At 43.3% G+C, this 13,465-nt stretch overlaps 1 protein-coding gene and 1 long non-coding RNA gene across 3 annotated transcripts in view; one reads left to right on the top strand and one right to left on the bottom strand.

Annotated features, from left to right (window-relative positions):
• The window catches only part of LOC135197784 (uncharacterized), a 110,600-nt gene that overhangs the window by 46,294 nt on the left and 50,841 nt on the right, over positions 1-13,465 (bottom strand). The window contains exon 4 of one of the 2 annotated variants that reach the window (XR_010310660.1): positions 3,820-3,956. The exons of the other annotated variant lie outside the window; for it this stretch is intronic. This is a non-coding gene — a long non-coding RNA (uncharacterized LOC135197784). Of the gene's footprint in view, positions 1-3,819; positions 3,957-13,465 lie in introns of those variants that run through there. 2 annotated transcript variants of the gene reach the window in all.
• The window catches only part of LOC135197783 (MAP kinase-activating death domain protein-like), a 312,071-nt gene that overhangs the window by 249,547 nt on the left and 49,059 nt on the right, over positions 1-13,465 (top strand). Inside the window, 1 exon segment of the mRNA XM_064224890.1 lies at positions 1,039-1,223. Within this exon segment, the coding sequence (XP_064080960.1) occupies positions 1,039-1,223 (185 nt within the window).

Below are 13,465 nucleotides of genomic sequence, written 5' to 3'. Positions count from 1 at the left end.
TATATTATAGGAAAAGGCATATGTAGTATGTGAATGTTGAATATTAAGGTACTTAGGTTTGCATTAATAACAATTTCATCTAGTTTTGTTTTATTCAGCATCTCGTATACGTATACCATTTCTTTGCTTTGCATAATATTGAGGCAGATAGTTAGTTGCTAACACAAAATGAAAACTGGAACAGAGCACTGTTTTTCTTGTTCCACAACAGATAAATATATTTGGCTGTTTTGTCACCTATGATTTTTGCCACCAATTATTGTGATAGCTTTAGTCCCGGAAGAAAATCAATAATTTGTGGTCAATACTTGTAAAAAAACTGCAGACCAGTGAAAGAGTATAAGAGAGTTTGCAAGAGGAGATAGTTGAAAGTAAATAGTGTACAAACAAGAACAAGGCTAAATGTTCCATGGATGTTAGAAAAATGGAAGCAGTAGATTTGTAGAATATTTTGGAGTAAATACATCAGATAATAGTAGAATGACCAAAGAGACAAGTCTTATAATCATTGAACCAATTATCTCTTCAAAGAAGAGAGTTGTGAAAGTTGAATCCAAGTAAGAAAAAACTGGAAGCTGGGATGAATTGTGATGTGTTAATATGTGTGATATAAGAACTGAAAGGGCAAGATTTGTGGAGATATTTACTCAGAAGCAGTAAAAAGGTCAGCTTAGGTGAACCAGTGAAACTGGTTTTTGAGATGGCTTGGTCTTGTAGAAAGATCAGCATATTTTGGAGGTACTGGGGGTGAAAAGGAGAAAAAACCTTAGAAATGGATGGATAAATGGAATGAAAGAGACAATGGAAAGGAGATGCCTCAATATCCAGGAAGCAAGAGAATGTGTATATAAGGGAGATGGGTAGTGCAGGTTTATAATATGATTGATGGGAAAGTTTTCTGCACCAAGAGTTTATCTGTAATTGAGAAAATAAAGTATGAATCTGGCAGTGATCTCTGCATTATATGTCTCTGGAGTCTGCCTTTGTTTTGGGGTACTTATAAAGCTTTTGATATATTCAGCATTTTGTAATCCTCAGGAGATTTGCTGTTCTTGGAAGTTCGTGATGATGGCCTTATTCTTCGCTCGGTTGGTGGAGTCATTGTGGAACGATGGTGGTTTGAGCGACTTGTCAATATGACCTACTCTCCAAAAAATAAAGTCCTTTGTCTTTGGAGGCGAAATGGAGGCCAGACACAGCTCCATAAATATTACACAAAAAAGGTATAGTTAAATATTTTAGCTTTTTACATTGAATTAACCTAAAATTTTTCATGTTGTACGTACTTTTGTTACTTGACATTGAGACCCGTGACAAACCAAAGACCCTTGGGATCGATGTTGCGAAAAATCACCTGTGGCAAATGAAGCCAATATTATGACAAACTTTTTCACAGTTTTTAAAATCTTCACACACCTAACATAATTGAAATGTGAAATAACAAAAACCCATACTCAGCTAATTGAAACATGAAATTCCAAAAACCTATACATACTCAGCTACTTTTTTTAAAGTTTCCTTTTATAGTGTCCCTAATTGGAAAATTAACAACTATTATTTCCAAAATTTGGCCTGACATGGAATCTCTTATATGTATAAGCAAATTCACATTAGTAATTGTGTCAGGCCTGGTAGTAAGGCATATTGTACGTTTAAGTAATATTAATTGGGATGGTATCCCTAGTTGTTGGTACAGGACTATTCTTTTTCTTAATGTAGTTTCATCTGGTTCAGCATGAGATTGGGAACAAGTGATGAAGTGAAAGTCTTGTATGATCCCCATCCCCCTTGTCATTGCTTGGAGAGTCCCAGCTGATATGGAATCTGAGAAAGTCTGTGGATCTTGTGAACCACATTTCACTAACTCATGACCAAAGGGAGGGTTTTGTGACCATGTACCCTGTACTTTTGCACTGACTATCACTTGCCTTTGCAGGCAAGCACAGTTGGAATAACACCACCACCTCCCCTCAGTGCACATATAATTGTTAGACTGGATGGATGTTGGATTGTTGGTTGCATATGGCAGACCTCTGTTTACAGTAGTACTTTACATTCTTGGAGGATCAGTTCTTTGCAAATGTATTATGTACGGTCAGATTGGGATGGTATCTTTGACATGATTTGCCTTCTACCACTCTTTTGAGTGGCCTTTTGGTAGCTTGCACTTTACACGAAGATCATTAGATGTCACACCCTCTCTGTCGGTGTGTACTTATGCTTCATCATGTGCAAAAATACAGGATGATTGTGCTATAGATTTCTGTGATGTTTATATTAGTCCATTGGCTAGGATTTGTGTGCTGGCAATGCAGACAGGTTTGCTTCAATAAGTTTGGCTTCAGCCTATCAAATGGAGAGCAACACCTCAACTTGACAGACCCCAACTTAACTTACTTCTGTACTTATCAGCTACCATATTATGAATATTGTTCCTTATGCTAAAATTTTAGATAGGATACATATACAGTATAGATCTTTTTTACATTGAATGTTCAGTGTCAAGTATAGGTTAGTTTATGTTAGGATCTATATGGAGTTACTGTTAATTGGAAATAGTAGAGTACAAGCTACAATGTAGGTTGTTTGTTACTTATAAGGAAGGCCAGACCCCCAAAGCATTTGTTAAGTTTAGGTGCTACCGTATTCAAATTTTCTACCAGGGGTTGGTGAACTATAATTTTCAGAGGTTACATCTCCATGATTTTTTTTCTTTTATCATTGGCACTGACTGTGGCACTGTGTACGTTCAGTCCCAAGAAAGGATGCACGGCTGTTGATGTGTCAGCCTCTGTTGGAAGTCCAGTTTTTACTTGAGGGAATTTATACTTTTAGAGGTCCTTACCTGCTTTCAGTACCCCTGAAGGAGTATTGGTTCACAGATCATTGGGCTCTTGGTTAGCCTAATGATCGTGAGGAAGTAACCACCACTTACTGAAGAAGTTCATGAAGGTTTATTCAGGAAGTAAAGTATTTGTTTATAACAGCTGTGATTGCATTCTGCTTGTGTTTTGGACCAGGTTAAGCTTTTGACGTTTGTTTGTGTGGTATTTTTCCGTTGCATGGAACCAGTGGTTATTCAGCAACGGGACCAACGGCTTCAAGTGACTTCCAAACCACATCGAGAGTGAACTTTTATCACCAGAGATACACATCTCTAACTCCTCAGTGGAATGCCCTAGAATTGAACTCGTGGTCACCGAGGTGCCAGGCGAACGCCATACCGACCACGCCACTGAGGCGCTAAGCTTTTGATGTGTTGATTGGAGAGTTCCTGTTAACCAGCAATCAAGCAGACAAGTTCTGTACAACTGTGCATGTTACCTTAGTGGCATCAATGACAGCTCCTCTCACAACCGAAATGACAATATAGCCTGTTTAACCTCACATGAAGAGAAGTCAGGAAAGGAAGGTGAACCTCCCAACCCTTCCTTCCTCTTCCAGCTATGGAAAACAGATGCAATAATTGATACACGATGGACAAACAGATGCATACAATTGCCTCATCATACTAATCATGACTGCCAAATAGACAAAAATCAATATATTTACAGTGGTCCCCCTGTATTAGTGGGGGATGCATACCAGACCCCCTGTGAATAGTTACAACCCGCGAATAGTTGGAACCCCTATAAAAACGCTGAAAACAGCCTATGTTAGTTAAAACTCAAGAAAAAAACCCTAAAAATGATTATACTTGGTTTTTTAATAGCTTTATCACAAAAAGGGCATTTTATGATGAAAATGATAAAAACCAGGAATTTGTGGATATTTCTCATAGAAAAATACCACTAATATGCAAATTTTCCACGAATAATGCAGGGAAACGTTCCCGAGAGAAATCCGCGAATGTGTGAGTCTGTGAATCCGGAGAACGCGAATACAGGGGTTCCACTGTAGTACATATGAATAATTGTGCTGTATCTCCAGTACAGTGAAAATTCCATGGAGGTTATCTGTAAAGAGAGACTTTTTGTGTAATGACATAATGCAAGGTAGTACACATACAAAAATACTTTGTATAGGAAGAAAAGTTTTGTACATAATTAGACACCTTGGTATGCCACAATATATACTTCACATCTGATGTAATTACTGTATGTATTGCAACCATAAGAAAATTAACTTTTTTGATAGGTTTTTTATGTATTAGTAAATACATAGAAAAAATAGGAATTCAAATGAGGTTAATTACAATCCTGGTACTGCACAGTGTATATTTATATTTTTATGAAGTAAAATTTTTGATAATTAACCAAATGGTTAGATGATTTAGATACTATAGCCTATCAGTTATATTTCTTGATGACCTGTTACCTTTGAATAATATGTATATCCCATTTGATGTGTTACACACACACACACACACACACACATATGCTAGGACATGGGCGGCAAACAGGTTGAGTAGACACAATGAACAATTGACACAGCACGTTCAATTGCCCACTTTTATAAACACTTAAGGAGATATGAAAACGGAAATATAAATCACTAATACTCACCGTACACACACAGATTCATAAAAAAATATGCAAAAGAATTATAATAATAAAAATTAAGAGAAACACTAAAGAAACAGGTTATGATAAATACAAAATTGTTAAATGTGAAACCAGCATGCAGAGCAAGAGATGAGCATTCATGTTGATAACAAGGAAATCACCTACTTTGCAACACACAGTTACATTAGTAAAAATAAAAGCATGAAAATGGCATAAAAAGATAGCAAAGGGCAAAGAATAATGTGTGGGAAAAACATGGCACAGTTGTAGAAAAACTACAGAGGTATAGAGTTTAACTTTGTTATCTGTGTTAATACAGTTATCTTAAGGTCTGGGTATGCACAGTATGGGCCTTCTGTCTTGACTGAAACAAGTGCGTGTGACTGGGATTTAAACCAGAATGAAAAGGCAATGTGTGATTATTTGGTTTGAACTGAAAAATGTGCTTTCTTTGTAATATTTTATGTTCATTTACTGCAAGACAACTGTCACTACCATATTTGTAATTAAGCTTGTAATCTATGGTTGAACCCTTGCTGTCCGAAATCACAAAATTACATCACATCAAACCCCCATCCAAACTGCACCATTTCTTTCTATTTTGCATGAACATTTATGTTTCCTGAATCTTAAGACTTTTCAATTCCAATCACACTTTCAGTCCTTATAGCCAAGACTTTGTAGGTCTTCCTTTACTCTTTTCTCCCAACTTTTCCAAAATATATCACCTTTGTACCTAACTATCTTTAAGTTATTAACACATAATCAGACAATCTCTTTTCACCTAGATAACCCATTATGACTTATGGTAGGTATCTCCTCATTAGTCATGTTTTTAATCTTCCTTGCACTACATTGAAACATTTTATGTCTGTGTTTTAACCATTTTTCTTTTATCTGCATCCAAAACCCACACTTCTCTTCAATGAAGGATAATTGTTTCAATAATCCCATCATATATTCCAATTTTATTTCCATTGACACTAGGGTTCACTTTAAAAATGTTCATATACACACACCTTGTTACCTTCCTTGCTTACTTATTTTGTGACCCATGTTTTCTTTGATTGTGCAGTCATCTATTAAACTTACTCCCAAGTACATACATGTATAAATAAATTGTCTGTTCTTCATACGTGAACAAATCTTCGGTCTTAACAATAGGATCATTTCTAGCACCTAGCTGGATCGGGTTAAAAAACAGATAAAAGCAAGGAATCTTGTGATATCTGGCAACGCATGCATAGATCGGGTGAAGAGTGGTCAACGACCACTCACTTACGCCACCGCATCAGTCTTTTCTTTAACCGCCTGGGCGAGAGTCGTGGTTAACTTCTCATGGCCTTTACCCGTTCATTGCCTGTTTTGCTTGTGTTTAGTGTGTTTGGCTGATATTATGGCTTCTTCTGCTCCTTCTCGGCCTCGTCAACATGTGTGCCCCAGAATTCTAGGTTTTCCATGTTCTCGTTTTTTAGGCTTCGGCGGTGACCGATCCCCACATCATGTGTAGTAAGTGCCAATTCTAATTTTTGTACTAAAACGAATCCTTGCACGGAATGCTGGGCATGGCCTATAGAGCAGCGGAAGTCGTTTTATAGCAAGAGAGAGCATCGGAGGGTTTCGACTCTTCCTTCTTGGGAAGGTTTTTCGTCTCCTGCAGTATTCACTCCCCCATAGTAGCGTTGTTCCAGTGTCTCCTTCCTTTTCTTCCATTGATTCGTCGCTGGAAGTATTGGGAGGCCACCAGGCTGATTTTTGTAATGTTGCCTCTTCTTCGGGAGTTAATTTGATTCCTGGGAAGGGGGAGGGTTTTTCATCTTTCTCACTTATTCCAGAGTCGGAGGTGTCCAAGATGGCGGTGATTTGGAAGATGCTCGGGCTAGGGGGTCCCCCGTCCTTGGAGGGGTTGCTTGCACACTTTATGGAGCTCGCTAACCCCCTCCCCAGGCTGGCCAGGCCATCTCCCCCCCCCCCGGCCTCGTCTTCGTGGGTAGCCTAGGCCATCTTGTATTGCCGCTTTTTCAAGTCGGAAGTGGGCCATAGTGTCAGCCCAGTTAATGACGTCACGGGATCCGTCGTTGTGTATTCCTCCGCAAGTGGCGTCTGATTCCCCTTCATACTGAGGGAAAGCCGTGACATCATCACCACTTATGACGTCACTCCCATTGATGATGTCACTCCCAGTCGTCTCCTCTGCACTGCCTCTCTCAGCCATGACGTCACCTCTGCCGCCCAGTTCGCTACATCTCCCTTCCATGTCATCAGAGCCTTCTCTTGGAGATCAGTCTGAGGTTTTATGCCAGGCAGTGCTTAAGAGGTTGGACTTTGTTTTGGATGATAAGTTGGCTGCCTTGTCGGTTGGGAGGACTGGAAGGAAATGTTTTGCTTCATCCCTGCATCCTGCGAAGAGATCACATAAGAAACCAGTGCTGTCTTCCTCTCCCTCTTCCCCCTCTACACCATGTCAGCGTATCAAGCATTGGAAGGCTAAGGACTTTGCTCTTTCTTCGCCCACAAGGGAGAAATAACGCGGACGTGTTCTCGAGAATGTTGGTGTTTTGGAGTGTTAGTGTATCTTCCCTTGTGCAATCTGCAGTGGCTACTTCTTCTCCAGGGCCTATTTGTCGCTGTAAGGATCTCAAGGCGCCTGTCAAGAGGTCAAAGGTGGTGAGCACGGAGTTGGTGCATCAGGAGTGTTTGCCTGCCCCTCTCACTGGTGCTTCCAAGAGTTCGACTCTGGGGGATTCTCCTTCGATCTCGAGTGTTTGGGATTCATCTTCAACTCACGTTCGTACGTCTGCCACCCCCGTGACCATTTATGGATATGGTAATGAGTCATATGTTGGAGGAGTATGTAGTGATGTTCCTAGTGTTATAGTAGGTTCGTCTCGGGAGCTGACGCGTGGACCCAGCCCTGACAGGTTAATTGGTGTTTCGGGCTGTTTGGCTGCTGATCCTTCCATTAATTTTAACGGGGAAGGTGCCTCAGAGGAGCCTACACATCCTTCTGGTCGTCGGTCTCCATTGCCGGAGCAGGAGGAGGGAGACACGCAAGAGTTTTTGTCTTCCTTTTCGGAAGTTGTTGATCTCATTCGTGGGTTCAACAATTTGGAAAGTAGGACTCAGGCTTGGTCGTCTTACACACTTGCTTGGAAGCCTTGGTGGGAGCTATGCAGGATCCCAAATCATCTCTTCAGCTTCCCTTGTCGGGTCACGTCCAGTTGGTCTTGCATAAGGTTAATGGCTCTGTTTCGGACCAGGACGGTTCGCTTTGCTCTAGAGGCTCTGCCAAGCTACTACCCCCTCCTCTCATGAGACATAGGAAGTACTATGCTACAAACTGCATTTTTGATGTCGCACCATCTTAACCCAGACGTCATTCGCCTGAAGCTGGGATTGACTTTGGAGCAGGTGAGGTCAGTGGCTCCGCCCTTGTCTCCACAAGATTCTTCAGCATTGGAATCTACGGCAGCCTCCATGTTGCAGACGGTTTCTTGGCTGGATTTCTGGTCTGTGGTCATTGCCAAGATAGCTTCTGACAGGTCCCCAGAAAGGTTGGTGAGTGCATCCTCGCTTGCCAGTCTGTTGCAGTCCGGAGGCAAGGCGTTTTCATATATGGCTCACCTCAGTGTTAATTTATGGGCTAACCTTCTGATTAGAAGAGATGCGGCTTTGTCTAGGATGAAGAGATCAGTTGAAACGGAGTCCTTGCTGGCATTGAGGAACGGAGATCTGTTGGAGTCCCAATATTTGTCCTCAGACCGAGCTCGAGAGTGCGATAGACTAACGCCGGGCTGACACCTAAGACAGACTGGTGCACCAGGCTGTGTCTAAGTCGGAGTTTCGTCCTCAGAGACGTCCGGCTCCTCCTCCTCTCCCTGTCCAGCAGCAGTCAAGAAGATCGTCGCCTGGTAGGTCGTCGAGGAATTCAATTTCGCCAGGGCCGTCCCGTTTGACTCAGCCTAGGTCAGAGGATCAATGTCCCTTTCACTCTCATTCCTTTACGCCAAGAAGGGGCCCAAGGGGCAGAGGTAAAGGGGGCTGTCGGTAGGTTAGGCGCCTCTCCCTCTCCTGCGCCACAGGGTTGGGGGGGTACCTGGTGGGCCATTGAACCAAGTGGCAGAGTTATGGGGCAGAGAAGTGGGTGGTAGATGTCCTTCGGGTGGGATACCTACTGCCATTTCTGGGCCCAGCCCGTGTCGCTATGTGAAATGTCCCTTTAGCACACGAGCACAAATGGTATAGAGGACTGAGAGTAGCATGAAACAATAGAACATGTGGGAGCAAGCGGCGCATGGCGGCTCAGGAACAAAGCCGTCTGGGACGCCGTCTATAAACAACCTAAATAAAACGGTTAAACAGGTCCATGGCAGTCGTAAGTGTTATAAAACATTAATAGCAGTACTTAACTTGGATGCAGAAGAATCTTGACGTTGCATGATGAAGATAAAGTAATTCCAGAACGAACACAACACAGCAAAAAAATGTGCGGTGTGGATCGTGCTAACGAAAGGAATGACGTCAGAGGCGCTAGCCGTAATGGTAGCGAGGAGTGGGCCTTAGGTCGGCTCCTCTTTAGTAGAGGGATTTTGAAGAAGGATGAATCTAAATGGCAAAGGACCTCTGGTAGTGGTTTCACTCGCCCCAGAAACCATACCGACACCTTTAAATAAGGTGAGCGAGCCAGAATATTCTGGCATTTCCATATTAGCTTTTTTCTCTGGTATGTTAGCAATAATTTACCTTAGAAATGTGTGCTAAAGGGACATTTCACTGGGCGACACGGGCCCTTGCCCAGAAATAGATTTTTCCTTCATCAAAATCCCTTTTGACTTCTCTCCTCCTCTGTTGGACAAGCCGCAGCTCAGGAAAGCATATCCTCCAGATTCTCTGAAGTTCTTGGCTCTTTGGGAGGAAGTGCTGGACAAGGATGCGATAGAGGAAGTGGTGCGTCCGTCTCCGGGGCTTTACAGTCACATCTTCTTGGTGCCCAAAGCGTTAGGAGGATGGAGACCTGTGATTGACTTATCCACCTTGAATCACTTTATCAGGAAGACTCGGTTCAAGATGAAGACCCCGTGTTTGGTGTTGGCAGCCATGAGGGAAGGGGACTTAATGCTGTCAATAGACTTATGGGACGCATATTTCCAAATCCCTGTTCATCCGACATCCAGGAAGTTCCTTCGCTTCTCTCTTGGGGACAAGGTCTTTGAGTTCAAAGTCCTATGCTTCGGGCTGACAACAGCCCCTCAAGTGTTCACAAGGATCTTCTCTCTTGTGTCAAATTGGACCCATGCTCAGGGGATCCGTTTGCTGAGATACCTTGACGATTGGTTGGTCTTGGCAGTTTTCAGGGAAAAGCTGCTGCAGGACAGGGATCGTCTACTTCAGTTCTGTCTGGAACTGGGCATCGTAGTCAACCAGGAAAAGTCGAACCTCGTACCCAGTCAAAGGATTCTCTACCTGGGCATGGTCATCGATACGACAGTGGCAAAAGTTTTCCCGTCGCATCAGAGATTGGAGAAGTTGCGGGTGGTGGCGCACGACTTCCTGTCGGAACCACATCAGTCGGCTCATCAGTGGCAGGTTCTTCTGGGAATGTTGTCTTCCCTGGAGAAGCTGGTCCCTCATGGGCATCTTCATCTTCGGTCTCTGCAATGGAGACTGGGAGAATTCTGGTCTCCGGCAGGGGACTCACCCCTGTCAAAGGTTCCTCTGCCTCTGGAAGTGAGAGAAGACCTTCGTTGGTGGTTGGACGACCAGAATCTTTTGAAGGGTGTACCTCTGCATTCTCTCCCACCGGACTTCCTTCTGTTCTCAGACGCCTCCCTCGCAGTTTTGGGGGCTCATTTAGGTGGCCTCATCGCTTCAGGCGTTTGGAGTTTGGAGGACAAGCAGCAACATATCAACGTCTTTGAGTTGAAAACAGCCTTCCTGGGTATGAAGGAGTTTCGGGAGAAGGTAGAAGGTCATTCTGTTGTTCTCATGTCGGACAACACCACGGTGGTAGCCAATGTGAACAAGCAGGGAGGCCTGGTTTCTCATCAACTTCACGCCTTGACTGTCGAGGTTCACCAGTGGACGGTCAGCAATTCGGTAGAGCTCTCAGCCAGGTATATTCCAGGCAAGCAGAATGCAGTCACAGACAAACTCAGTCGTCGGGATCAGATCCTAGGCACAGAGTGGTCCCTTCATCAAGTGGTAGCAGACAAGCTTTTCCAGGTTTGGGGGAGACCCATGCTGGACCTTTTTGCAACTCGCTTCAACAGGAGACTGGAGATATTCTGTTCAGTGGTCCCAGATCCTTTAGTATTAGCAGAGGACGCATTCCAACATCCCTGGAACAACCTGGAGGTGTATGCCTTCCCTCCGTTTTGTTTGATCCATCAAGTTCTGAACAGGCTAATGAGTTCACAGGGTCTCAGGATGACTTTGGTAGCCCCTCTGTGGCCTCAGGCGGAATGGTTCCCAGATCTGCTGTCGTTGTTGTCAGAGGTTCCGAGGGAAATTCCCCCTTGGCGACATCTCCTATGTCAGCCCCATGCAGGAAGGTTCCACCAGTCTGTAGAATCCCAGTCTCTTCACAGTTGGAGACTATCAAGTATCTCCTCCGAGCAAGAGGCTTTTCTCAGAGAACAGCAGGGCATATGTCCAGCAGTCTCAGAAAGTCGACCTCCGCGGTTTACCAAGGCAAATGGGCTATCTACTGTGATTAGTGTCATAAATGGGGTTTTTCTCCATTCGCAACCTCTATTCAGTGAATAGCAGACTTTTTAACCTTCCTCAGAGACGAGAAACGTTTGTCCGTTTCTGCCATTAGAGTCTACAGGGCGACCCTGAGTTTGGTGTTACACCTTAGAGGTATCGACATCTCTTCCTGGGAACTTTCCTTTGCTAGTTGAGGGGTTAGAGCAGTTGAGATCTCCTATAGAGCTCAAGCCTTCAACGTGGGATGTTTCCTTGGTTATCAAGAGCTTCACTAAGAGTTCATATGAGCCCTTGCGTCGCTCATCTGACCGGAACTTGACGCTGAAGACAGTTTTCCTTCCGGCCTTGGCATCTCCCAAGAGAGTAGGAGAATTCCACGGTCTCAGCTATGATGTGAAGCACACTAGGGGTTGGGGGTCGATGTCCTTCGAATTTGTCCCGGAATTCGTGGCCAAGACCCAAGATCCCTCTGTGCACGATGACAGGTTCACTTCGTTTTCCATTCCATCACTGAATGACTTTGTGGGTGGTGATGCTCAAGAGCTTTTGTTGTTCCCTGTCCAGGTCCTGCATTGCTATCTTAAAAGGACTCGGCACCTTAGACCAGGCTGCCGCAGACTTTTTGTTAGCACAGGTCGTACGAAGAAAGAGGTGTCTAAGAATACTATCTCTTTTTGGATACGGGAAGCCATGAGACAGGCTTACTTGACTCTTGATGATTCCGTCACCACGTCTGTACAGGCTAGAGCGCATGACGTTAGGGGTAATGGTCCCTCTCTGGCTTTTCAAAAAGTGCTGGTACTTGGTTATGCTAGTCCATGTTCACCTCTTTCTATCTTAAGGTTGTTGCCCACAGATCTTCGGACACGTTTTCCCTGGGTCCTGTGGTGGCTGCCCAACAGGTTGTGTAACTCATAGTTGCCCTTAGCTGGGCACTTTTGTATCTTATCTAAGATGATTGTGTGGATGAGAGAATGAGTGAGTTGGCTGGTCTCCTTCTTTCTCTTGTACCTTTCCCTCTTCCTTCGGGCGGGTTAAGGAATAGACACGTCATTCGCTGGACTGTCTGATAGTGTGGTCACTTAATATACAAATATCAAACCCTCTATTCGGCAGCATATGCTCCACTCCTTGGCAAGGAGGAGTTGGTAGTACAAACCCTGGTGTATTTGTTTGCTATTTGACAGTCAAAGTTTCTCTTTGGTTCCCTATACAGTACAATGGTTCTCCCATATATTATTGTACGTCACTCAGGGTCTGAGTGGTTAGATATCAATTGATCTAGCTTCTCAACGGGCTTCAGTCCCTCTCCAGAAGTCATTTCTTCTGGAAGCTGGACTGGTAGGTCAGCCCCTAGCCGGTTTAGGATGTCTTGTACCTCCATCCATGAGTCTATCCTATTGTTAAGACCGAAGGTTTGTTTGTGTATGAACAAATGACAAATTTTCTAAGGCAATTTATATTTTTCATAGCTACAAACCTGAGGTCTTAACATTATGCTGCCTGCCTCTAGCTGCCCCTCTGTGTGTTAAGGCATCCTGAGTTGGGAAAGACTGACACGGTGGCATAGGTGAGTGGTCCTTGACCACTCTTCACCCGATATATGCATGCATTGCCAGATATCACAAGATTCCTTGCTTTCATCTGTTTTTTAACCGGATCCAGCTAAGTGCGAGAAATTATCCTATTGTTAAGACCTCAGGTTTGTAGCTATGAAAAATACAAATTGTCTTAGAAAATTTTGTCATTTTTTTGCCATCCACAAAACTTAATATTCATACTATATGCTTATTTTTTCTCTCATGCGAACATTATCTTTTTTTACTGCAGCTCATCTCTTTTTACTATCTCTAATCAGTACAGTGATGTATGATCTGCAAACATCAACTATTCCACACTTCCTTCATGACCCTTGTCACAGATTCACTCTTACACTCAACTATACTCGGTTTTTTCCCATCTGTCCACCTGCCTGTGGTGTTTGCGTATGGTAACACAGAGTCCCAGGCTTTAGATAAGTTATTCAGCTGACATTCAACAATAATAACAATATCCTATTTCAAATATTAATGGTGCAATTTGCATGCAGTAAATTATTAAAATGCTTTTCAGTTGCAAATGTACACCCAGATATCCTTTTATTTACCTAAAACTTACACATAGCATAACTATCTAAAGCCCGAGACGCAGTGTTACCATACACAAACTCCACAGGGGGTGCACAGATGGAAAAAAATAGTATAGTCAAACTC

This window comes from Macrobrachium nipponense, chromosome 21 (genome assembly GCF_015104395.2).
Source record: "Macrobrachium nipponense isolate FS-2020 chromosome 21, ASM1510439v2, whole genome shotgun sequence".
NCBI classification, from domain to species: domain Eukaryota; kingdom Metazoa; phylum Arthropoda; class Malacostraca; order Decapoda; family Palaemonidae; genus Macrobrachium; species Macrobrachium nipponense.
The sequence above is the reverse complement of the archived record's forward strand: the minus strand, read 5'-3'. Positions and strand labels throughout refer to the sequence as shown.